We start from the raw sequence: 27,002 nt of genomic DNA, 5'->3' as shown, positions 1-27,002 counted from the left end.
AAAGAAGAGTGTTGAAGCTCAACATTGCACTCACTTTGCATTGGTCACGGTTTTCATGCGTTTCCATTTACTTCAGGGATTATGAGAAGTCACTGATGTCATTTCACTAGTGTTAGGGCTTAACAGCATTATGAGTCATGAGAGAGTTACCTTTTCCCTTCTCACTGGATCTTTATTATTTGTGTGTCCTTTCTCTAATGTCTAATTCTGAGTGTCTGAATGTTTTCTTTTTACTTGTTCATGTCTTTATTTTTATCATCCTTGAATGTTTAAATGAACGATTAGCCGTCTACATGCTCTCTTAATGTTCTTTCTTCTGGAAACTTCTCTTTTCTAAGCTTACAACATCCCTTAGTTTACAACTGACATTCAAACTCTTTGCCACATTTTGCAGCATAAACAGGAGGCCTAAACTCTGAGCTGGAGATGTGTGAGCTGTGGGACACTTAAGCTGCTACAAGGGGACGGTCAAGGGCAGATGCTGCATAGTGCTTGATTACAGCATGAGAATTGTAGTGATTGTCAGTGACCGGGTAGGATGGATCCATGCTTTCATGTTCTTTACACCAGCTTCTGACCCTACCACCTGACTCTCCCAGCAGATCAGGGACCAAGAGATCAATTTTGTTGAGCCTAAAAGCATAGAGTTGCTGCCATGTGATTGGCTTATAAGATATTTGCATTATTGAGCAGCTGAGCAAGTGTACCTAACAAAGTGGCCGGTGAGTGTACGTACTATTTTCTCTCGTCTTTTAATGACTCGTGTTCTCGAAGGCTTAAGTGCTCGCATGTGATCTTTGCCCAAGATTTCCCGTTTTCATCTGTCATCCTCTTTGTGTTTGGTTCTTTCTTACATCCTGTTTTTCTTTTTTATCTTTGATGTAAGACTATAAAGAAGGCGCGCTTCTTTCCCATCTTTTTTCTCCCATTCTGCCCTCTCTGTGCGTCTGCCGCAGTGACACCTGTCTTTTGAATTACCATCAAAGACTTAACAAAATAAAATATAAAACTATATGTAATGTTGTTTTTCTCAAATAGGTGTAATTTCACAATACAGTATGTCCATATATTCTTACTGATTACTGGAAAAAGAACAAAATAAGACGGAGAAAACTGCTTTTTTTGTAGTATCCATCCTTCTACTTGTGTTGTGTTATACTTTGCTGTTCAACTTTAAGCAGATGTTCGTCAAGCCAAATTCACAGCTGCTAAAATTTACTATGGCGGGACTCATCCTTAAAAATATGGCTGTTCAGTCAGCTGATTGTTCCCTGTTGCTGGAAATTAGTGGAGTTAATGTACTCAAATGCTGCTGTGTGCAACTCACAAGGGTACTAATATGGCATAATCATTACACATATTTAATAAGACAGTGTGCTTTTTAAGGTTAAGGAAACCCTCGGGGTAATATTTACTGCTCAGAGGAAACAGTAAATCTGGATAGTGGGTGTCTCCTGCATCTGGTTTTACATGGGAAGAACCCTCACTGCTCATATTTTTTTCAGCTAGAGTATCTATATTCTAATTAATTGTATAAAGGCCTGCAGAGATGATAAAATACAGTTACTATTCTCCATAGTGTGCCTTTGCACCTGCCCCAAGTCCCTACACAGGTTCTCCAAAGGTGCTGAACAAGCCTAAAAAAAGAGTTTTGCTGCTTTTATACAATTTTCAGCTGATTTTACTCCTTGCTTTTCCAATTTTTTTTTTTTTGCTACTTTTCCTTTGTTCTTGATCAAACAGTGCCGCCCAGTATACACAAGTAGTGCATATGTTCAAGTCTTCATATGCATGCACAGATGGGCTATCATATGCCGTTATAGTAGCCTTCATTTGCACAGGATACTCGCATACTCACAACTCACCAAGCATTGGCATAAAGACCTTCTGGGAGTGCAGATGTGAGGAGGTTGTCCCACATCCAAGTTCAGGTTTCACCTACCTGCTATTCAAGGCAGTGCTGTGTTGTGTAATCGTGCAAACACACAGTCACTTTGTAAAGTGTGTCAAGAGGCAGAGGGCAAGGTCTAAGCACAACACTTGGGTGGTCCATCCACCCGTTCCTTTCCTGTGCTTTTGTACGTACCACACTGACGTGTTGTGGTTCTGGGCAGCTCTCTGCCTGCCCACGTACAGCAAAGAGACACTTCACTTTCTCAGCTCTGATGACGGAAATGGAATATGCCTGGATCCTTTCATCCAGCAAGAGCGAGAAGAAAGAAAGAAATGCCGTTCTGGGATGTCTCATGCACATGCAGCTGCCCTCTAAAAAAAAAATGTAGCTCAGCTTCAATTTTATCACATTTCCAGTGCCTAGACAGCTGTCAAACGAATGACATGTTTTACATCAACCACAATTTGTACATTTTCATCAGCCTAAAATAGCTCGTAAAGCCTTTGTTTTATAGGCAGTTTTATTTCTGGTGTCTCTTTTTCTTGGGGTTGATCCGATGTTGCATCAGAATGATTGCCATTGTATTTCTATTAGGAAGAAGGAGGGCGAAGAGAGACAAAAGGAGAGAAATAAGGATACAGTACAGGAAAGAGAAATGGTAGATGGTAGAGAGACATTAAGACAGAAAGAGAACAAGTAAGAGAAGAAGATTTGTAAGGAGGGGGGGAGGGCCGAAGGCCAGCAGAGTCAGAGATAAGAGGCTGGAAGAGTGATTGAAATAGGATTAGTGGAGACAGGCTCTGCATCCCGGCCGCAGCATCACAGTGTTAAACCTGCGCCTCACAGGGACTGCCTCTGTCACATCAAAGCCTCCCCAGGCTTGCCTGGCAGAGAGGCGAAGGAGCCTCCAGCAGGGTCATCCACAGCCCCACACACATACGACACATATATGACCATACTGATCACATTCTTCATCCATTTCCAATATGTTTCCATTATGGGCCTGAAGCTTGCTCCTTCCTTCTTGCCTTTTCATCTCCCTGCAGTATCTTTGTGGCGTGTATTTGGACCGCGGATAGGATCCATTGATGAGGCATCTTTAACATTTAATGAGGCAAGCAGTGATGAGTTGGCATTGGAAAGCTACTGTCTCCTGCTTCCCCAGAGTCCAAACAAAGTTTTAATGAGAACTTTCCCCCAATTTGTGCCAAAAGCACAGAGCTTTTTAACTGCTTCCCAGACTGAAAGCATACAAAAATCTTCACGCAAGTACTGAAGGAGGGCAGACACCTAAGTGCACATAAACAAATAACAATCCCTTTCATATACTGTAGTGTTTGGCGGTAAATCAGCACAAAATCAGTACTATGACGTAAGAATGAATATAATCACTGGTAAGGCTGGGCGAGTAATAGGCTCTCAGTGACTAGCCGAGTCCATCGCCTGTTTTTTATTTTGGGGGTTTAAGTTTTGCTCCTTTAGTGTTAATTCAGTCAAAAAAAAAAATCACCTGTAAAATAGTAGAAACAGCAATAGGACCTGGCAGCTGGTGTTAGACACGTTCTTATTCCGCTGAAATATTCCTTTCGCAAAGGGCAGTGACTAAATTACAGTTAAGATGTCTTTAGTGACTAGTTACGATTTAATATTAACTAAAGCTGTAAAGAAAACCAATAATTCATATTTGAGAACTAGACTAAAGCTCTCCATGTAGTTTTACATCCTTATTATTTCAGCACGTGTTACCCCCGCCTTCAGCAGGTGCTAAACTGACTGAGGGTAGCTGGGAAATTTTGACACATTGCCTCAACTGATTATGTGGTTATTGACATGCTGCGTCTTGAATGCTTATTTAATGTTCTAGTTTAGTTAAAAGTTAGGCTTTTTTTAATTTTGAAGATGTTTGCGGTCAAACGATTCAAATGACTTGAAATGTATTAGTAGAACACAAAGGTAATTCCCACCTACTTCCTTTATCAATACTTAATAATCAAATCTAAATTTGTATCTTTAATGTGCTACAAAATTACTTACAGCTTTGTAGCTCAGAGAATGCTGAAGGCACTTGCCCCAGCTCTCCACATTCACTAATCAAGTGAAAACTCCTTGTTCCATGTTCATCTTGTGTGCTTATGCTTGAGAGTGTCTCGGTATGATCAAACGCTGCACCTTAGTCCCACTCTGTTGCAGTAGATTATGAATCCCTATGGCTAAAATGGCCTGTTTATCTGCTGAAGAGAGACAATCCACTGATTGGTGAGTGCTGTCGCTCTGTGTGTTTGTATGCGTGTATGTGTGTATGGGTGTACTCGTGTGGTATCTGTATTAGTGTGTGCGAGCTGGTAGTTTTCCTCTCGGAGCTCATCAGTTCATATCCACCACCCATCCCACCGCAGCATGCAATAAATAGAGTCTCCGCCACTCGTTGAGAAATGGCACAATTATCCCCTGCTGGTGAAATATGGGCCGGGATGCACCACTGCTTCTTTCCTACAGAATATGTGTGAGTGTATGTAAGTGTGTGTGCCCAGATGCAAGTGTGTGTGCACAGATGCAGCGTTGAGGGTGGCTGTTTTTTGTCCTTTGTTGTAGTCTTTGTGATGTGCTTTTGACATACAGGGAATTGTTCCCACTTACATATCAGCACACATGCACGCATGCATGCATGTAGTATATCTCTGCATGTACATTAGTGCACACAGTGTACTTAGAGAGCAGCTCACGGTGCAGCATATTGCAGTTTTAGCTGAGACAAGCAGATAGAAGATCTTGCTGTCTGTCAGTCAGGAAGGTCAGTCAAAAAATTCCTTGCAAGCCACTTTGCATATAGACCCGTGGAATAAAGAAATACAATATATTTTTGCTTTTGCGTGGAGCTGCATCAGTGACATGTAAGCTTATAAGCATACCGTAGGTGTCTTTATGCAGTCCTGCTCCTCTGGCAATTTCAACTTTTGTATTGGATTTTCACAGGTCCAAATAGGCTCCAGCATCATACACGTTTTATATTTTGTATGAATAAGTTATATCACAAATTCCAGTTACAGAATCTGCCAGAATACGGGGAGTCTAGAATTTATTCACTCATTTACAAACATAGCGGTAAAATTTGGGTATTTTCTTGGGTACTTTCTTTCTGAAAGGGAGATCTGAGACGATAGATACACCAAAAGACCCGAATTGTTATGACAATTGCTGCCAATTTTCCCTACAATTTTTTTTTTTTATTGTAACGTATTCGGTAGAGCTGCTCTGAGGGGCCCAGTGGTGTATGTTCATTCACTCTGAAGCCAGAGTCAACAGACAGTTAGCTTAACATAAAGAACAGAAGCAGGAGGGGCTACTGCACTGCACTGTCTTTGTCTGAAGGTTACATCATATCACCCTACCAGCTCCTCTAAAGCTCATTAAGACGTATCATTATTCCTGTGAGTCACCTTTGATTTAAATGTGTTCGCTTTATAGTTTTTAGATTTCAAATAAATTCATTAGCAACACATGAATTTTACTTTACACCAAAAGAGCAACCTTTAGGACCGTTTATTGCACTTGCATGCTTTTAGACCTTTTATAATGTTCAGTGACTCTCTGAAATGCCAAAGGGCTGCCCATTCATTCCAAGTCAGCCATACACATAATTTTATTAACCTCAAGTGATTTCTCTTCCCAGTGGCTTTTGACATTTCTGTGACTTTGCAAATTGCTCGGTGTAACTAAATGGCAAAGTATAGAAAATAAGGCAAATATATTAACCACAGGTTGGTAATCCAAATGAACTGTCCGACCAGGCGAAGGTCCTGGTCGGACATTACGAGTGTAAAACGCTAAATTAGATTTCTCTGTCTTTACAGGTATGGGAAAATAGTGTCAACCAAGGCCATTCTGGATAAGAACACTAACCAGTGCAAAGGTAAGTGTCTAGTTTTTGTGCCTTGTTTAAGTGCATTGACTGTCACTCTGTGGGTGTCCTGTCACAGGAGCCGCAGTCCAAACCTTTTTGTAAATTTCAGACATCGGCCGAGAAAGGTGCACACGGTAAATCAGTGATCTGGTGAGAAAAAGGATCTAGGTAAACATCTTGCTCTTGGAGGCGCTGGGAGCCAGGGAGCCACACTCTTAGCCTTTCCCTATCTCTTCCTCGATTTCCTGCTTTGTCGTACGGATGACAATCATTTGGAAAGGGTGTTTCCATTAGTATCCGCGCAGTAATGCACATGAAATAATGACATTACTGGCTCATTTGAAATTGTTTCTGGGGCACACATACTACACACAATTACATGCTTGAACATATGCAGCCAATTAGAGGGCTAACAAGCAAGCAAAGATTAGATAAACTTCAGTTATTATCTTTGTCAAACTCATCTTCTTAGAACCTTGGTCAGCTGCCTTACAAGGCTGAAAATACTTTTTGAGGAATCAATTTTTTAATGATGAAGACCAGTGAAGTCTTAAGTGAAGAAATTGTGAAAGAGAAGAGAATATAGAGGGATGAGGGAGGGGAAAGGGAAAAAAAAAAGATTAGTGTGCTACTTGCCCCGAGGTGTCTGGCAGCACTGTTTAAGAGCTATTGAAGTTCCATCAATACTTTTAATTGCTTTTTGTGGTTTCCCGGGCTCTGAAGTGTGGCCTTTCAAGGTGAAGCTGCCTTCTTAACCCTGCTACACACATGAGTATATCCTGCTGGGCATGCTCTGGGTCAAAATGTTGAGGAAAAGAACCTTTGCCTTTTAGAGGATAGGGAAAAAAGGCTGATTATCTTGGCAGGTCCTTTTTGTGAGTTCGCCTGGCCATTAAAGACAACACTTGGATGCCTGTTAGTAGCAAGGATATATCTACAGGTCACAGGACACAGAACAGAGTGGATTAGAGGGGACAGTGAGAGGTATAAAAAGAGGTGAGACAAACATCTTTGAATCTTCCTGGGTAACGAATAAAAGAAATTAGATGTTTAGTGTTGTCCGTGTCCGGCTGACCTGGGTTATGTACAACACTTTAAAAAAAAAAAAAAAAAAAAAAAATCATCCCAGCTTAGGACTGTGTTTTGTGGGAGACAGCATTTCCCATAACTCACCTTCCTGGAATGCAGGACTGCTGAGATGCCAAAAAGCAAATATAAGCAGACTTATTTTATGAGTGGAAAGGATGGTCCTGGTCTACACCCAGTCACAGAGAGGTAGATGGATACAGAAAAGTGGTGACGAAGAAGAGTTTGAGGATGAAGGGCTTAGTAACCTTGAAGAGAAATTTACAGTTCTTTAGTGTTTGAAAGGCAAATTGAGGTGAGGCAAAGCTGCACAAAAACAGGATTTTTGCCGTTTTTTGCTTCCCATTTCTGCCTGGGCATCTCTCCCAGTAACTGTTTTATATATATCTCTATGTCAAATTACAACGTGCATGATCTTAGTGCACTTGAACACCAAGACCTTATAACGTTGCAGAGAGGATAAAAGATACGTCTGTTATAGTATTAAAAGTGGTACTTTTTAAATACATAGATATTTATAATTACAAATGTATTTTTTAAAATATAATTTATTTTATTACATATTTATTTATTGATACTGTCATTTACTTATTTCTTTTATGTTCAATGGAAAATCTAAACCCATAAGATGCCCTGCTGGCAACCTGTTGATGGTGCACCTCACCTGTGACAGCTCTAACCTCTCCATAACCCTGACTTGGACAAGCGTTTAAGAAAATGGGATGGGACAGAATGGCAAAATGCATAACTATTTTTATTTTTATTTTTTGGAGTGCAGCAGTTCTCTTTGATTTTCTTTGATCAAATACTTGGCGATGGTAGGGACAAGCATCTCCCGAAAGGTGAGCAGCTATCAAAGCGCAAGCGATCCAGGCAGGTGCACTGAAGCCCGATGGGCTGGCGTCCGCTCCTCGTAACAAATCGAAATCGGCACACAGCCCCGATCTGGTCACGGCTTGTTTCCATTCATCTGACCCCCTGTATCTGACACTTGTTTAAATGTCAGGATGGTGGCTTCACTGTGCTACCATCACGCAGCTGTCTCTCTCTCTCTCTCCCTCCTGTCTGTTCTCCTTCTCCATCTCCTCTTCCCTCTTTTGTGTTATCTGTCTTTAGCTCAGCTCAGTGAGTGCACTGCCAAAACCATGTGAAAAATGGGCTAGAGAAGAGGTCAGTCATCTCTGAGAGAGTGCTATTAAGAGAGAATCAGCCATTGGAAAACCAAGCTAGTAACAGACCTTGTACTTGCTGACTAACGTTTGGGTGTTTATATTTTGTCAAAGAGTAAAATGTTCTTCATAACAGTCTAAAATAATTATGCTTTTGTATATACTGTACAAAGCATTGCAGAGACTAATGACTAATTTATCAGTTAATTAACAAAGACTTTAGATTAGTTACCACTGGATTGTTTACACTGATTAAAAAAAAATGTCTCAAACAGCAGAGTTACCTGCTCATATGGCAAAAAACTTTCAAACGACTCAACCTTTTGAGAGCTCAGTGCTGTATGTCAAGCTGCCAACTGTAGGCACAAATATGTAATTTCTAAAAATGAAAGTATGAACCAGTAAAGATGATGATGATGGTGACGTAGATGATAGTGACTTGTGTGGGGGGGCGACCGTGGTTCAGGGGTTTGGGAAGCTCATCTTGTAACTAGAAAGTTTCCGGTTCGATCCTCAGCTCTGTGTGTCTTGGTCGCTGTGTCCTTGGGCAAGACACTTCACCTAGCTCCTACTGGTGTTGGCCAGAGGGGCAGATGGCGCAATATGGCAGCCTCGCTTCTGTCAGTCTGCCCCAGGGCAGCTGTAGCTACGACTGTAGCTTGCCTCCACCAGTGTGTGAATGTGAGAGTGAATGAAAGTGGAATTGTAAAGCGCTTTGAGGGTCTCGAAAAGCGCTATATAAATGCAATCCATCATTATTATTATTATGATTGTGTGTCCAGCACATCGACAGATGTTTGAATGGATTGAGATCTGGGAAGCTTGGAGGATAAGTTAGTGCCTTAAGCCTGTTATTGTGCTCCTTAAACCATTCCTGAATTGTTTTTGCGTTATGGCGGGGTCCATGATCCTGCTGAAAGAGGCCACAGCCATTTGAGAATACCATTCCCATGAAAGGGTGTACATGCTCTGGATTTCCCAACCTTTTAGCCACGGCACATATTTCACGTTAGAAAAATCGCACGGCATACCACCAAACACAAAATGTCACAAAAAACATATTGATAATTTTTCCCTGCGTACCATGCATAGTGGAACTGGTTTGGTTTGTCCCCAGTATAGCTTTTTTGCTTCCTTCTGACCACTACTCATACTCATTCCGACCCTTCATCTGGGTCGGAATTTCTCCAGGACCCAGGTCAGATTGACTACTTTTTCTTTCAAATATTTATTTATTGCTATTACGCGCTGCATTGTCTCACTCACAGCATGACAATAATGTAATTTCTTCTTGGTCTTCTTCTGTTTTACTGGCAGTTGGCAACCCATTTAATCAGAGCAGGTAGTTGTACTGCCCTCTAGTGGAAGAGAATGTAATTGTTCTGCCCGTTACTCACGCTCTTCGCTAACCAGGTGGAACCAGATAGTCTTCCACGGCACACCTGATCATTTCTCACGGCACAGTGGTTGGGGAAACACTGCTCTAGAATAATGCTTAGGGAGGTGGCATATGTCAAAGTAATATCCATATGGTTGGCAGAACCCAAGGTCTCCCAGTAGAACATTGCCCAAGCCATTACACTGCCCCTGCTGACTTGCCTTCTTCCCATAGTGCACTCTGGTGCCAGGTGTTTCCTAGGTATGCAACGCACCCTGACAACATCTAGCCATCACGATTTGTCCCTTGTGAAGTGCGCTTAAATCTTTATGCTTTCCGGTTCTTCCTGCTTCTAACACATCAACTCTGAGGACAAAATGTTCACTTGCTCCCTAATATATCCCACCCACTAACAGGTACCGCAATGAAGAAATAATCAGGGTTATTCACTTCACTTGTCAGTGGTCATAATGTTATGCCTGATCGGTGTACACTGATGACAGGGAAAAGTTTGGTGGGTGAGCTGCTAATGACGCACGGATTTATTCACAAACCTCTGTAATGACAAGCTCAAATAAGCAGGTCACAAGCAAGTAGCCTCAATAAGAATACTAGTAATCTCTTAACAACACAGACACAGTGCTTCCCTTTAATACCCCTTCAGGAAAAGTGGTTTTGGGCACTCGGTTTTTCTCTTATCAAACAGCACATACTTGGAATACAGCACCCACAGAATTAAGGAACACGATGTTCTTTACTTTTTTTCTTTAAATCTAAGTGCTTATTGGACAATCAAGCAAGTTGTGATGATTTTCTTGCATGATGAGCTTTCCCTGAATCTATTCATAATACCTAAATGTACATTCTAGCTTTGTTTGCTAATTCTTTAAGAAATGACTGTTCCACCCTATAAAAAAAGAGTGAGAGTGATTTTGAGCTTAAGACAAAAGCTAGTTGATATGTGAGATGGAGTGCTGAGTGTGGGGGTGGAGGCTGTCTGTTGTGGTAATGCAGAAAAACAGAGATGATGCTTTGTGTGCTTACAGGTCAGGTGTTTGGGAAGTGTGTAGTTACCGTGCATAGAAAAACGAAGCAATACGGGCACCTAACTAATGTGCACATATGCCTTGTTTCTCCATAACCGTACATCTGTATATACATTTGCCCTCAGTAAATGAGTGTGCACTGTAAAGTACTGCAAAGCCTTGTTTGAAGTACCACATCATAAAAACTACACTCCAAGACCATGTAATATACCTCTCCCACGCACTCAAACACAAAGGGCACACTCACACACACACCGAAAGACTAATGGTACCCCCGCACTCACTCCCCATCCATTTGCCTGAGGTGTGTTCGACTCTTGCAGCAGCAGTGGCTGCGCAATAGATCTATCAGTCCTCTTCCTAACTTCACAGCATGTGTGCCTGCGTGTCTGCCTGTTCTGGCTGCTCTCCTCCACCACCTCACCACGCAGGCCTTTCAATGAGCCTCTCTATCTTCCCAGCGCTGACTCACTCCCTCACTGCCTCCCTTGCTCGGTGAGACACACACACACACACACACCTGTACTCTTACAAGGGTGCACAACAGTTGCATGTAAGCCGTGCGTTCCGATAAATGCACGCACATGCTTTGGATGTAGCCCAGTTCAGAGAGGAACAGGAAGTTGTGAAAGGGCTTTAGGGTTGTCAAGAGCTGCAGGTAAGAGGAGGCATTCAGCTTTTCATCTCTCCCTCTCTCTCTCTTTCTCTCATGCACCTCCGCACTCTCACTCTGCTTCTCTTCTCTCTTCATCTCTGTTTTTCTCTCCCCCTCTCATACTCCATCTATATATCTGTCTCTGCACTTTCACATAAACTGTAGAAATACAGCAGAGATTTGGGCTTTACATCACAGATGGAGTGGGGGATTGAGAATGGCAGAGGGAGAGAGAGAAAGGAATAGATTGCGAGAACCCAAAACCGCTCATTTGCCATCCATGCCCACAAGGGCCTCTTAAAAGGCAGCGGCGGCATTTGAAATAAAGCAGGGCTGACCGAATGGAGACATTTTATTTTTCCTGCCAGAGCCCGGAGGCAGAGGAAATGACCTCAGCCCTTTAAAGGACCTCCGTTTCCTCCTCCGCTTCTGGGAGATAAGACTGTGCTGAGATTCACCGGCCCGACTGGCGCGCTGCTGCGACGGCCCACCGCACTGAATTGTGGGAGATAGATGAGATGAGATAGTCTCTTGTGGCTGTGTGTTCGGCAGTTTGTTGTTGTGCATTTCTTTGCCCCGTAACTTGCCGTCCATTTTACATGAGGATGCTAAAAACTCACAAGGGCATTGCATGAACTGACATCTTGAAAGAATTACTGTCGCCTTTACTCTATTATGTGGGTGAGCTGTTGTAAAACATGCTAACCTCTTATTTTATCCCTGCAAAGTTAAATCATGTTTGAAGTCTCCAAGCATTTGATTTAAAGCTTAAAGAACTAAGTACAGTATGTTTGACTGAAACCCTAATTAGTGTGTATTGGAAGCAGAATGTCTTCCCTGCTTTTTGAATGCTCAACTTGATCAATTTCGTCTGGCTGCTCAGCATGTGCAGCCTCGGTTTGGTGCAATTTAAAAGCCTGTCAGGAACTTGACCATTACGTTCTGAAGCATCTAGTGCCCTTACCACAACGGCAACCTAATGGAGAAATACAGGCAACGTTGCATTCTATAAAAACAGATTTATTGCTGCATCAGTGCCTAAGTAGAGTACTGCATGACTCTCAGCATAAGGGCTATTGATGAATGAGGTGACGCTGATCAAAAAAGGCCTGTTTTTCATTGTCATGTGCATGTGTATTGGTGCTGGCGGTGGGGGTGGGGGAGAGACCAGAGTGCTTTCTGAATCCGTTATTGGTTTCTCATTAGAGGGCCAAGATATAAACATTTGTCTATGTTCTGCACTGTGCTGGCGCAATTAAGGATTCTCTTTGCCGCCCCTTCTGCCCTTTGAAAGTGAATTATGTGCAGATGAGAATCTTGACTGAAGTGTGGCCAACAGCAGACCTTTTCCAAATGCCTCTGCTCGCTCAAAGCCATTCCAGAAAGACGCGATATCAGCCGAAGGAGAAAGCGAGAGAAAGCGTGTGCTGTTCCCTGCTTGCATTGCGTATTAATGACTCTAATTAGCAATAGCTGAGAGATAATCACATCGATCTGGACAGATTCAGCATGCAGAACGTCACTGGATAACATCTGCAGGCTTTGTTAACACCCCCTATAGCACATACACATAAATCTTTTTCTCTTTTTAACCCCCCGCCCCACCATTTCCCAATCACTCTGCATTCCACTACATTCCAAGTTGGCAGTTTACCAAGAGGCTGTCTGATTGGACAAGATTGTCATAAATACAGTCGGGCCAAAGCCATCGCATTCCTTGAGCTCTGACCTTTTGTATCCCTTCCATTTCCTGTGTTGTTTTTGTATGCAGTGTGGTCGTCTCCTGTTTATGCGATTGCATTTTTAATTCTTGTAAGTGTACAGTCGAGGTCATGGTGAGGTGATAACCAGGAGCCGAGTTTTCCCAAGATGCTTTTTTTAGACACAGATCTGTTGCAAAATTTGGGAAATTTGTTCATTTCTAATTTGTTGTTGTTGACTGTCTCTCCTCTGGATCTAAACAAAGAGAAACATCTAGTATTAATTGGAGTGGCAGACTCTTGGGAATCTCCGTTCCAGGTTTTTGTTTCTCATCATTGTCTCAATCCATTTTTACATCACACACATGCCTGAATTCCTTTCCTTGTCGTGTTTGTTGACAAATGCCTCAGCGAACCCTGTGAAAGTTGAGGAGGCGTACTTCCAGTCATCTCTTATCCTGGACCTAACCCATGGATGGCAGGGGAACCACTATGTGAGATACGGCCTTGCACTGACCTGCCAAAGCCCTGGCCCCTTGCACATCCCCTGACTAATGATCATGCCCTTGATTAGTTAAGGAAGGCATAAATCATAACTGCAATGCAGAGGAAAGTTAGCTGGGGGCGGCCAGGCCGTTCCTCATGAATGACTAACAGATGCGGGACAAAAGAAATGGGCTGCATAGTTGTTCGGAGGAATGGGACAATCTGTCTTTGTCCAGATTTTAATGTTTGTCTCTACCTGGAGATTTTCCCCATGTTCCTAGGGCACTTGCTTTTCATTGATCCGGCTTTGTTCAAATATTAGCCTGCCTTGCTGGTGGTGCTTTCAAGCCCTAGTACCTGACGTGATTACATTGCTTATTACAGACTGCTGCTCAAATGGGGATAATATGGTGCCGCAGAAGATGGTACCCCGTGTGAATATTAAGGTTAGTAATATCCAGGTATAGTCAGAAAGGAGGGAGAGCAGGTATTTTAAGATGCTCACTAAGTGAAGTGAAGCTGTGAAGGAAGGACTGCACCTGTTCTTTGTGTAAAATTGTGATTATGCTCCTTGTGTTTTCACATCAGCGTGTGCCGTAATGAGTAACTATTCAAGGCTGTTTGCCGTTCTAACTCTTAAGTGTGCGAATGTGCATCTACAAGTGTGGGCATACTTCTATGGTAGAGTTTTAGATATGTTAACATGTGTGGCTGTGCTACACATGCATTTCCTTTCTGGCAGTTACCGGTTTCTTTGTGTGTGTGTGTGTCCTTGTGCACTTGTAGGTGTTCATTCTTAGTGTTGGCATTAGTGCTTTGCAAATGTGAGTGTGTGTTCTTTCAGATATCTGTGTGTGGGTTCTGTATAACCACTCAGTTTTTTGCTACAGGTCTCATTTTAACAACCTCTTGACAAGTAATTAACACCCTTCAGGTCTCAAACCTTTCTCAAGTGCTCTTCACATGTTGCACCAAACACATCAGGGTTTTGCTATTAAGCTAGCAAGCTAATGATGCTACCAGAAGAGGGATGCGCCTCTGCTTTCTGTGGGTTATTTTTTTATTTCTTCCACTCAGTGTTCGTCTACTTTAAATCCTTGATAGCTGCAATGAATGTATGAATAATTTAGTTTTGAATGTCTCTTAAACTTCATGAAAATAATCTTGTGCCTTCAGATAACTCGGATTTAATGCTATAAGCTAGGTCCTCTTTTTGTCCTGATACCGTTTCTTTTTTATGCAATGTAAATGTAGAACTACAAATTCATACGACATATTTTAAGTAGTTGCTTCTTATCCTGAATTTAGCTCGAAAATGCAATAGAAGCCATATGGTGGTGTGCTAGAGCTAATGAGTGTGAATAGATATGAATTAATTAAGGACTAAAAGAGAGAGAGCAGAAAATGAATAATGATGAACAGAAAAATGAAGATGTAAGAAATACTGAGCTAGAGAGGAAGGATTACTGTGAACCCACACGTTGTTTAGCTACTTAACCTGAGAAGAAGTTCATCTTATATTAAACTGTAATGTACGTTATGTCCCTGAATCAGTATGACCAGAACAGTTTGTGAGTAATACTTGTTCTTTGGCACTTACTATACTTTCTGAAGAATTGCATCAAAGGAGAAGGTGTGTTAATAACATCAAGATTGCTTTAATGGCCGTCTTTTTGCAAATATTTCCATGGAAATATAATATACAAGGCAAAAATAGAGTTTTTACAATTCTAACGGGGCTGAAAGTCCGCTTATTAACTTTTATTCTTCAGCACAGTCTGAACTTTCTTAGGCAAGCTTTCTTGTCTTTTTAAAAGTATTCAGGAATAGTTCACTAGGTTTCTTGAAGGATGATCTCTTTGGATGTTAGTTGTCTTTAGTTCTTTTCCCACACTGCTTCAATAATGTTGAGGTCTTGGCTCCTGCAAGGCTAATCCGTGACTGATCATATTCCATTGTGTTTTTTTTCTAGACATGTATGGTTGTACTGCATTGGCGGTGTGTCTGGGATCATTATTGTGCTGAAAAAGTAGGCCAATCAGATCCTAGTGTGTAGTATTGCATGATGTGTCAAAATCTGCGTTCATCAATTTTGAAAAGATCCCCAACACTACTAGCTGAACTGCAGCCTAAACCATGACAGCGCCATCACCGTGGTTTATAGATGGTTAAAAACACTCACTATTATACCTCTTTCCTGGCCTACTTGAATTAAATATTTCAATTGATATTAAATATTACACTGATTGAGGATTTTTGGATTCATCACTCCATGAGACTTGTTGCCACTGATTTTCAGTCCAGTTATTGTGTTATTTGGCATACTTTAGCCTTTACTCACTGAGGTTTCAGAGAACAGCAGATGGATCAGCCCAGATGTATCTCCAATGTCCTGTGTCAGGTTTTAGCTGGATTTTTTTCCTCCTTTCATGTCAATGGGACATACATAGTTTTTTTTTAAGCGGCCACTTCTTTTGAAACACTGCACATCATGCTGATATATACAAATATACGTTTTCAGCTAATATTTCTTGGGAATTCTACTCCTGCACCATCGAGAGCGTCCTGACGGCAAACATCTGCACCTGGTTTGGGAACAGCACCAAGCAGGACAGACGAGATCTGCAAAGAGTGGTGCGCTCGGCCGAACGCATCATTCAATCAGAGCTCCCTGACCTGCTGTCCATCTACACCAAGCGGTGCAAGTCCAAAGCTAGGAAGATTATGATGGACCTCTCCCATCCCAACAATGGACTCTTCTCACTGTTGAGGTCTGGGAAGCGCTTCCGCTCCCTTAAGGCCAAAACAGAGAGAATGAGGAGGAGCTTCTTCCCCCAGGCTATTCGGGCCCTGAACCAGGTGTAGGACTGGACTCTCCCACACACGTCACTATAAGACTGGACTGTCACACACATCACATCACCACACGCACCACCACACATTTTCCTATAATCCTATAATTCCTATAATTTATAATCTTTATAATCTTTATAATCTCTTCTGCTATTTGCACATTCTTTACTGTAAATTCCTAAGTTAATTTGTAAATTTTGTAGTAACCTGTAAATTGTAAATATTGTAAAACTTTTTTTCTGTCATTTAATGGTCGGGCATTGTACAGCTACAAGCATTCCACCCCCATGTCATACTGTGTATGGTTGTGTGTGTGTGTGACAAATAAAATTTGAATTTGAATTTGAATTGGGACTCATCTCAGTGGTTTAAAAAAAATACTATTTTTTTGGCATTTTTTAGAGATTGAAGTAAAGAAATGGCAACTAATCATGTGTTTTGTGACAGGCTACTAATACACACCTGGTTAAAGATATAATTTTAAATTGGTTCTTTGCCAAAAATAATTTCACTGCAAATTCTATGGAGAAAAAAGGTGAAAAAGGGGGGGGAAGAAAAAGAAACAAATGTCTGGCTCTTGGGACCAAACTACAAAGAAATAAGGGGTGGCTTAAGACACAGTCCTGTACTTGGATATACTGTTGGATTATTTTATTTATTTATTTACAGCTCATGTCCAGTTTGTCTTCTGCACAATGAACTGCCACTGCCCCCCCTCTTGGCCGTAAGCCCTGGCAATCTGCCCTCTGCAGATCCCCGCTCCCACTCTCTGACAAGGACAGTCCTACACCTGTGAGAGAAGACGACAAGAAATACAATACAACCAATAGGCTCGCTGCTTCAGCCCGAGACGAATGCCTTAGCTATAAATCCATGTTGCAGGGTTGATAAGTTAATTGCCTGTATTGCTATCTCGTCGCCAGCGTCTAATATAAAAGAGCCCAGTGTGAGAGTTATTTTACAACAAATTGGTATTGTCTCTAAGTACAAGGCCAGTAGGACAGTGAATCTGGACAAGAAAATGAGGAAAATTTACTTTGAGTGGCTCCAAGACCTGCTCTCTGCGTCTGTGTATTAAAACAATCTTAAATAACTTTTTGCACACAGAGTTTTGAGTTGTTTTGATGTTTGCAGATGGTTTAAACAGCTGTTTGTTTTCAGGCTGTCAGGTGTATACGAGGGTGTAGGATTGCGGAGAAAGTGTTTGCTTATGACTTGTCACTTCGACGCAGCGTTAATGCACAGACAGTTGTGATGTGGTCAGAAGTACAGAGTGCTGAAAAAAAATATGCATTGCAGATGTTTCTCTGCGGGATCTTTAAACATCGAGATAGATTTATGATCCTCCCCTGTTGACTTACTCACCCACACATACACACAAACACACACAAAAACAAGAAAGTTAGAGGTCGCACGCAAGCACTCGTACACGCCCATTCAACAAACATACAGGCAGAGACGCACACTTTTACGCACACACACACACACACCACCACATGGTTTAGTGGAGGGTAGCCGCAAAATTTATCATCAGTCAGCTGCTGGTGGTGCAGGATAAATGGAGGAGGACACAGGAATGTAGCCCCAGTGAGGATGCTCTCCTCCGGGTTTGGAGTGTGACCAAGGCGGTCTTGGCTTGGCCACAGTTAGTCACGGATGCCAACTCGCTTTTTGAAACCGCCGTTTTCTCCCTTAATGTTTGCACAGCTAGCCGCAGTCTCCCAAAGCCATCACCCACCCTCCCTGCAGGGCAAAAGTGCTGGTTAAACCCTTGAATGGACAAAAGAGATCCATACTTGTAAAGCCAATGCCAAATTTCAAAAGAGTTTTATTTATGTCTACTGCATCCCAAGAAAAAGCACCAAATGTCAGACTCAAGAACAAACAGCAGAAACTTGCATGCTAAAACAAAACAGATCAATATAATGACATCAATTCAGGGTCTTGAAATTTCTGATAGACCTTATTTTTTTAGTTCTTATTTTTTCCTGTTAAGACACACATAAGTAATTACCATTCTCAAAATGTAAAAAAAAACCCCAAAACATCATTTTTATTCAACAGGAGACGGATTAACTGAGTAATAATGTGAGCACTGTACAAAACTCTATATGCAGCAAAATCACAAAAAGTGTTTGTACAGTCGTATTGCTGCAGGTAGAGTGAGGCTGAAATCATACGGCAATGAATCCATTAATCACAGGAATCATATTAGAGCATTGTTATGCATGTTTGTCCATTGAGTGGCCTATCTATTTCCTCCATTAACCATAATTACTTTAATACATGCAAAGATGGAATTATACACATACATGCAACTACAATGATTAATCATCCACATGCAACAGCAGCAGCTTTAGAAGTCATCTTGATGACTCACAGCGACGTAAACAATTACGCTGTTTCCCCCTGCACACCATTGTAATGCCCCGTGACTTGTCGTCGATTCATTATTCATACTTAGGGCATTATTATTCCATTGTGCGCTGTGCAAAATGGGATCATTAGCACTGAATATGAGAATGTGAAAAATGGATATATTGGGGAAAATTGTGGTGGATATTGTAGGTAGAAAACCCTAAACAATCCTGACTATTAGCAGATAAAGAATAGTAATTTTCCCCAAAGTAATTAGGATTAGCATAATATGACAGTGAATGCATGAATGATGCATACTTGATTGATATGTCGATGCAAGCACTGTAATGAGTCCCTTATCTCCACTCTCCAATGTAGGCTTTTATGCAGAGCGTAGCCCAAGGTGGCATCTACTGTAGTTCTACACCTCCTTAAGGGGACTGTATTAAGGAGCGCCCTGCGTCACACACACATTCATACAAAAGCAGTCACTGAGCAGTGCTAGCGTCTATCATGTAGTAACTGATTGAGGATGGTCCTTTTATCTTGACAGGCTCCCACTTAGAGCCAGACCAGGAAATATGATATGGCAGCTCATGTTCTCAGAGAGACTGTGTGTGTGTGTGCGCGCACGTGTGTGGGCAGGAGGGTGCCATGCTCCGAGTGTGCAAGTGTGGATATATGTGTCCTTCAGCAGCACTTTGCGTCAATCTGCATATTAGCGTGCAGCTGCACAGCATTATCAACAACCTCACATGTCGTCAGTCACTTTGAGCTGCTTTTAAGTGACAGCTATCGATTGGAGGCTTGCGTTTGTGCAGAAGCATCAAAGCAGCACCTTGCCCTCTGCATCCCACTTGAGATTGTAACTCTAGAGTACCCGCGTCGAATGCAGCACCAGTACAGCATGTACTTGGCTTCGGAAACTCATTCTTCAAGCAACATCTGCGTGCATCTGTGTGTAGGTGGGTGTGTGTTTGTGTTCTCTAAGTGTGTGGAATGTGATGTCTTAAATTGAGCGCCACATTGTTTCTTGACCCTGCAGCTTTCTCACAACTTAATGGAGTTTTTTCCTGTTCAGTGACTCACCGAGGATCTGTGTATTGAGTAATTGTGTGCATACTTTACAGTGTACAAGTACACTGTATGAGTAAACAAACAAGTACATACAGAGCGAGTCTTTGAGGATCATTTTATTGAAATTACAGGAAGAGAACTGCTTTCATGTCTAATAGTGTTAAATAAAGCTGATACTTATATTTAATGTGCATTGTTGTGTTATATTTGTCTATATGATTAGATTTATTTACCCTTTACTCCACTATAGTGGAACCAGTATCTTCTTTTTTCTCAAATCAAATTGCAGTGTCGGTGTGGCTTTAAGAAAAGCAATAACCTGTTACTGTGCATAATCCACACAGCATAATCATAATTACTTTAAAATAAAATTACACTGTTTTTGATGAAGTCGTATCACTTGGGGTAATTATGTATGTTACCAAAAGTTGTTGTTTTTTTCCTTTTTCCGAGGGATTATTGCAAATCTTTGCAAACTAGGTAACGAGTATTCAGTTCTGAGAGGGGAACCAAACACAACAGATGGATTGCTGACGTGTTTTTAATCACCAGTGTTAGCTTAACAAAAAAGTAATCTACATACTACTATTAATTTTCAATGCTACTTCCATTTAGCCTAATAAGGTACAGTATGAGGAACTAAATTATATGTTTATATCCCAAACAATTTTATGTTCTTTTCAGTTCAAAATATATTATATCTAATGAGGAATTCATTGAATATTTCCTTACACAAGTATATAAGAAAGCATATGTAGTAACAGATAAATCATGAATCTAAATTCATAGTAGAAACATAATGTATAAAATGTTTCTTTATGACTTATTGCTTAACTCTAGACTTTTAAAACTCCAACAAAAGAGCTCATATATCTATACAAAAACTGAAAGACTCAGGCTTTCTATAACCTCTATAACCATTCAGCCTGATAAAAGCACAAATAGTCTTAAAATGTCTCTGTATCTCTCAATTATTATTTTCCTTTTCAACAAAACAAGCCTTTAACTCTTTTTACCCTGTGGCTACAGTTCAAACATTCCACATTACAGAATCATTATACGAATATCAGCTGCAGTAACTTCACATTGGAAGAGCAAACTGGATCTTTTACTGAGTGTCAATTCAGGCTTTTTGAGTGTATTTGACTGACCTGAAATCACCCCCTTCCTCAGTCTGCCTTTCTTCTCTACACACCTTTTCACTTGCCTCCACCTTTCTCCCGCTTCTCTCTCGGTTTAGAGAGATTTGAATGTAGGTCAGCAATCTCTAAAATCCTCATCCAAGTTTGATAAGTGCACTCCAGGTGGTAGTCGGGTAAATATTAAATTTGTAATTGGGGGTTCAAAGTATCCGCGATTTAAATATTCTGGTTTCTGATTGTTAAAGAAAATAAGCCATCGCCCTGAGGACCTCGATAACATAATATGTAGTTCTCTAAATGTGCTCGTAATACATTTTTTAAAGTGTTAATTTGTAGAATCTGCGAACATTTAAAGGGTCTGTTTACCCAAATGACCAGAGATGCCAAATGAAATTTTATTTTTGGCACTCACAGTAATGAAAATAGCATTTAAGCATTTCAAAGGCCTTTTCAGACAGTTACAGAGGAACACGGGTGTGATATGTTCAAGGGAATACTCTTAATAAATAATGAGTTTACTCTCATAACCAGTGTAGGTGCTTCCATGAGAGACACAGATGTCACTCAGCATCAGAAATTCACTTGATGGGAATTCTTTTCAAGTTGTCTCCACGAGGTGCGTGCAATAAGAAGGCTACGCTGTTTGATGTTTGTCAGTATGGAGTGAAAGAGTCTAAAGAAAATTCAGTTTGCCTTTCTGAAATGTAATACATAATAATAAATCCACAAAGCATACACAGCAGTCTGTTTGGATTGTTGTGATTATGGGTCTGCTTTTTGTGCACCACCCAAGAAGAAGATATTTGGAGAAAATTGTGTTTTTATACCTATATAATATATAGTAAAGTTTTATAGACCTGTGTTGTACACTGTGAAGATATATGAAGGCACATTGATTTTGTATGCTGTGTCTGAAAATACGCATTAATGTCTGTTTCACAACAGCAAATAATCACTGGAATCCAGTGGAACTGGGAGGTCACATAGTTGTCTCTTAATCAGGTCAATACAAATATCTGCATGGGTAAATATCACTGAAGACGGGAAGGAAAGATTTTTATTTTTTATGTCTTTTTGTAATTGGTTAAGCCAAAACCCTCAATTAAATATATTTTTAAAGCTCAGCCGCGCTCTCTTTAAATACGGATTAAAATTTCAAAATTATACGTTTGCTAATATAACAATGGGTGAGTGCACTGCGGCTACTTGGAAAAATAGTCCTTGATTGCATTTATTTTTAAGAAAATGACTGGTTTCTCTTAATATCGCCTGTGGACTTCTCATTCCGGCTCTTCATATTTCCACAATTAAACGCAGCCTCGCTCTAACAGCTGGCCATTAATCAGTCCTCGCGCTCGATTTCTCTTCCACCTCTAGTTATGATTTTCACATTACTCCACACTCGTTCGCCGCCGCCCGACAGGAAAGTGACCCCAACCCCCTTACCCCCAGTCGTCGCTACCGCCGCAGACGCGCACCTCAAATAATCGGGAAAGTGAGATGCTCGCATAAAGCCGCACACGGGCACACATTGGGCGAGAAAATAAGGCGTTGGTGTAAAGAACATGTATGATTGTATGATTGATGGTAAGTTGATGGGGTAACCGCAATGCCAAGTCCCCACCCCCAAACCCCTCCGCAGCCCCACCATCTCACAGCCATTATCCTTTTCTAATTACACTTTCCTTCTGAAACAGTGGATCAGAGGGCACCATTGACTGCTTTTAATCCGCCACCAAATTTTAATTAACACAGACGTGACCCCCGTCGCCGATACATACCGGAGAACGTCGAGATCACAATAACTCATAAATCACAGCCACAGATTTCATTCCCCCCACTTTCCGCCGCTGATGAATTTCCAGATGGGGCCTTGTGGCTGTTAATGTCAGAAAAATATGCGAGAGAGAGAGAGAGAGAGCGAGAGACAGAAAGTGTGTTAGGGAAAGAAAAGGACAGAGGAAAAGCGTAAGAAGATGAACAGAAAAGCTAAATTGTAAGAAATAGTGTGTCTTTATGTCTATGTAAGAGAGATGGAGTTGAAGAAAGAGAAGGAGAAATGGCAGCAGCTTTGGTATGCTGTCAACCTTTGAGAGATTTGTTACCGGGGAGAGGATTATGGAGGCTGTGAAATGGGGTTGTGTTAATATGCCGGGTGTTGAGGAACACGATGTGGGCCAGCCAGCTTCACAGCCTCCAGAAATCAAAAGGCTGAACAAGTGAAACGTGACGTTTTGAAGAATTAATTGACACATCTCCGCGTGTATGTGAGTGTATAGTGTGTGTAATATCCTTTAATCATTGATTTTAAATCACAAGCCTTTCATAAATAATCATTACTTTAATTAACCTACTTAATGAAATGAATGCATAGGGGTTATCATTAAACAACAAACTGACAAACAGTGATGCTCCCTTATTCTTACGATACCGGTTGTCTTATTCGAGTGTGTATATCTGCGCGTTTGCGCATGCACGCAGTGTATCAGACTACGTATGTGCGGAGGTGGAGGTGGGCAGGGTGCCGGGTTTTGTTATTACTAAATCGCTCATCCATGCTACTAATTAAGATGCATAGCATCCCCCTATGAACGTCAGTGTCGCTAATTATCAAACAATGTAGTGCTCACTAGATATGAGAACTGGCAGCCTCTGTAGTCATGTTACCAACCTATTACTGCTACAATTACCAAGTGCCTGTCATTCTCCTTGTTAGTCATCTGCCTTAATTTTTTTCTTAACTAATGTCTTTTTTTCTTCCTCTCCTTCTCCCCTTCTCCTCCTTTCTGTCTCCAGGATATGGCTTTGTGGACTTCGACAGCCCAGCTGCAGCACAGAAGGCTGTGTCATCTCTCAAAGCCACTGGGGTGCAGGCCCAAATGGCCAAGGTAAGGAGTGTCTTAAAACAAGTTGGCGTCCTCACTTCCTCGTGCATTATCTTTAGCAATTTTTAGTTTTTGCTCATTCAGCTCCTGCCAGGTGTTTAGTATTGCACATTTAACAAACTTAACAAGTTTGCCATGAAGGACTTTTTATCTTGAAGAGAGACTCCTAAATGTGGGCCTCAAACTGCATTTGAGTGCCATTAGACAACAACCTGGGAAGTGACACTGGTGCATGTATGTCTCTGTTATCTTACTGATGCTGAAGCTGGAGTCTAGCACAAGATACGTGAAATTGTGGATCACTTCTTTCCTGTGGTTATGTGGGCTTTTTGTGTTGTGTTTGACAGTATGCATATGTGCTGGATTACAGTGCTCCATGGCACTTGTGGTTTCCAGTTAGTGAGCTGGCCCCTCTCTAACTGAGGTTTGACTAGTCGCTTGTGCTACGTTGTCGAGTGTTATTAGCCTGCTAAAGTGGAAGCAGATGAGACAAGCTGTTTGAGTAGTACAAAAAGGGCCCTAGTGAGTTGTACAATGGAGACAGGTTGATAGGCATATGTGGAGAGGTGTAGCTTAGAGGAAACTGCACACTGCCAGGGTATGATTTCCTATACAATCTTGTATTTTATGTTAACACTGTGGTTGCTTATTTATTGTTGGGCATTTGGCTGTCTGACAGAAGAGCCGTTTTACCGGGAAATGCATTTCAGAGATATTGTTTGGTGTTTGGCAACCCTCAGGCAGTGATCATACTGTTCTTTTCCCATTTTTGTTCTCTAATTTTCTTCATTTCCCTGTTGACTGCTCTGAGAGTCACCATATTAGAAGGCACAGCAGGGCCCTCTCTCCGGACATCTATGACAGACAAGCCTGCCTGACTTAACCAGGCTATTCTTGTACCCGTCAAACATTTGTTAATGTCAGAATACCTTAATAGGTGAAGAAAATGTCAGTAGCACTGAAACAATAAATATGCTGATGACTATTTGAGGGTGCACCTTGAGTGATTTTTCTTGAGACGAGATGGCGTGCATTTGATCCAATCCAAAAATCCCCCCCTCCCACCCTCGAAACCGAAGAAGACCTGATGAGATGGGGAGCGGCAATGGCTCCGGTGAAGATGACAGAATTGATGGTAACGATGAAGGTGGCAATTATTTTGATCAAATGGGATGAGATCTGACAGGAGGAGATGATATTCCGTGTGGTGCTCAGGTGTGCCATTTCTCAAATGTGCCATTTGCCCGTTTCCTTTCCCCACCAGTGTCCTTCTTCCAATATTTATAAGAGGGCAAGCTCTCTGAATACTGATAAGAAACCATGCTCTTTGTCCATCACATTTTAAGACCACTCTTTGCATTGCTCCCCTTCTCTCAGTCAATATTTTCATGAGAGGGGGCTCGTGTCCCAAAACAAAAGAGCTGACCTTTATAGAAATCTTGCCGCAAACACATTCTCAAAATCATTTTCTATTAGCATTTGTGTATAATAGCTGGTTTTTTTGAGTGCTCCCTTGTTCTGTTCGCACAAATGGTAAGACCAGCGTTCTCTGCTGCAGCTCTATGCTTTTATCACACTTGTGAGGGACATTAAGTAGTAGTTTGCTTTTATAGACTCCCTCTGTATCTCGCTAATGTGTCTTTACCAGGTATCACTGCCATCACTCTATCGACTCCTCACCCAACACTTCCAGCCTAGCCCCTCACCATTTCTTTTGCTTAGTGCCGTTTTCTCTCAGCATTGTTTTGGGTTTTGTTTTGTTTTTTTGGTTCTCCTGCACACACAAATATACAGACACACACACACATTTGTATTCACATCCACCAAGTGTTGCCCTGCGAGACATCCAATGAGCGCAGTTTTTCCTCCATCAATAATTAACAGCGTGTTATCTTTGTGTCTGCCTACCTGTCAAGGTGTCTCTCACACCCCACCCTCCTCCCGCTCGTTCTGTCATGCCGAGTAGCATTCCCGCAGCGGGAACGGATGAAAATACAGGTGAGCACCGAGGAGGGTGCAAATCAGAAAGACTACTGCTAACGCCGTGGACGGCTTCCACAATAAGAACATCCAGCCTCGCTCTCTCGCTCCCTCTGCTCCATTTTGTCACTCCACAACAAAGTAATAAACGAATCGCAAGTCGGAGCCAGAGGCTTTGAGCTCATTAAATAAAACTGTCACAGTAATCAAGTTGCACCTTTTTTCCTGCCTTGATGCCATTAAAACACTTTTATTAAGGTGCCTTATTTTAAACACAGCTTCAAACCAGGCAAGAAATGGAGAGAAAGGCAAAGGATCACTTGATTTCCTCTTCTTCCGCCAGTGAAGCAGCCCGCTGTCTCTCTCCTCTTACTCCCCTTGGAATTTGAAATACCAAGGCAGTAGAGATGAAACGTTACCTTCCTTTTGTTTTGCCCTCCCCTGGGGATGGTGACAGCGAGAGGGAGGAGAGGAGCCATAATTAAGACACCTAAAGGACACTTCCCCCCGTGCATCCCTTCCTGTCACTCACCTCTACACAAGTCACAGATAAGAGCACTTAACATAGGTGTGGAGTGCGTGTGTGTGTGTGTGTGTGTGTATTTGAATGTGACAGTGTATTATTATGTGCATGTTTGTCTGCACTACATTCCCTGAATTACACATTTTTTGCATCATTTTGTAACATTTTTTATATAATTGTAACTAACTTTTAATTTAAACTAGAATGCCTGTCATTTCATCTAAAATGGAAAATTACATTTTGTAAAACACACGTTATACCTTATTAACCTTATCACCTTGTCTTTGCGTACAAAGAGTTGAATGACGGGGGATAAGCTCACTTTAGTATAAAGAGTTGTGAAAACGACCGACTGGCTTCATCTAAGACTGAGAAATGAAAAAAACGTGGGGTGTATTTTTAAATCTGGAACAGGCACTTTAGCATTTTGCTTTCTAACTAGTCAAGCGTCTCTGTTCTAGCTATGCTCTTTGAATAAAGATCTTCACATCCATAAGTACAGCAGGTGTGTCGTGGGTTTGTTGAATTTTATCCCATTTCTTAAGAACATGACTGTCAGATCCTTTTCATCTGCACCTACCTCCTGGCACAATAGACTCTTCTTTTGTTCTTCATTTGTCCGATTTCTCAAATTTTTTAAGGACACACTGCACACAATGCCACAAAACACCAAATTTTCAGCTTAGATATCTTTGTAAATCTTGTTTCAAAAATACTATTTTATGTCTGTCAGTTTGTGTTATCATTGGCATTTCTGGCATAATTGAGAGGAAATTGGGTTTTTTGTGTGACAGACTACTAGCAACAAAGTTCCTACATATACAATTTTTAAATTGGTTCTTTGCTAAATTTTCTGTTATAAAACTGGC

The 27,002-nt window shown here is 41.4% G+C and overlaps 1 protein-coding gene across 9 annotated transcripts in view; it reads left to right on the top strand.

Annotated features, from left to right (window-relative positions):
• The window catches only part of LOC120726439 (RNA-binding motif, single-stranded-interacting protein 3-like), a 289,992-nt gene that overhangs the window by 136,412 nt on the left and 126,578 nt on the right, over positions 1–27,002 (top strand). For all 9 annotated transcript variants that reach the window (XM_040020026.1, XM_040020028.1, XM_040020031.1 and 6 more), the window contains 2 exons: positions 5,746–5,804; positions 23,542–23,633. In XM_040020026.1, the coding sequence (XP_039875960.1) occupies positions 5,746–5,804; positions 23,542–23,633 (151 nt within the window). The remainder of the gene's footprint in view (positions 1–5,745; positions 5,805–23,541; positions 23,634–27,002) is intronic.

The sequence above is a fragment of the Simochromis diagramma genome, unplaced genomic scaffold, assembly GCF_900408965.1.
Source record: "Simochromis diagramma unplaced genomic scaffold, fSimDia1.1 OVJJ01000753.1, whole genome shotgun sequence".
Taxonomy (NCBI): domain Eukaryota; kingdom Metazoa; phylum Chordata; class Actinopteri; order Cichliformes; family Cichlidae; genus Simochromis; species Simochromis diagramma.
Note: the sequence above shows the minus strand (reverse complement) of the source record. Positions and strands in the feature narration are given on the sequence as shown.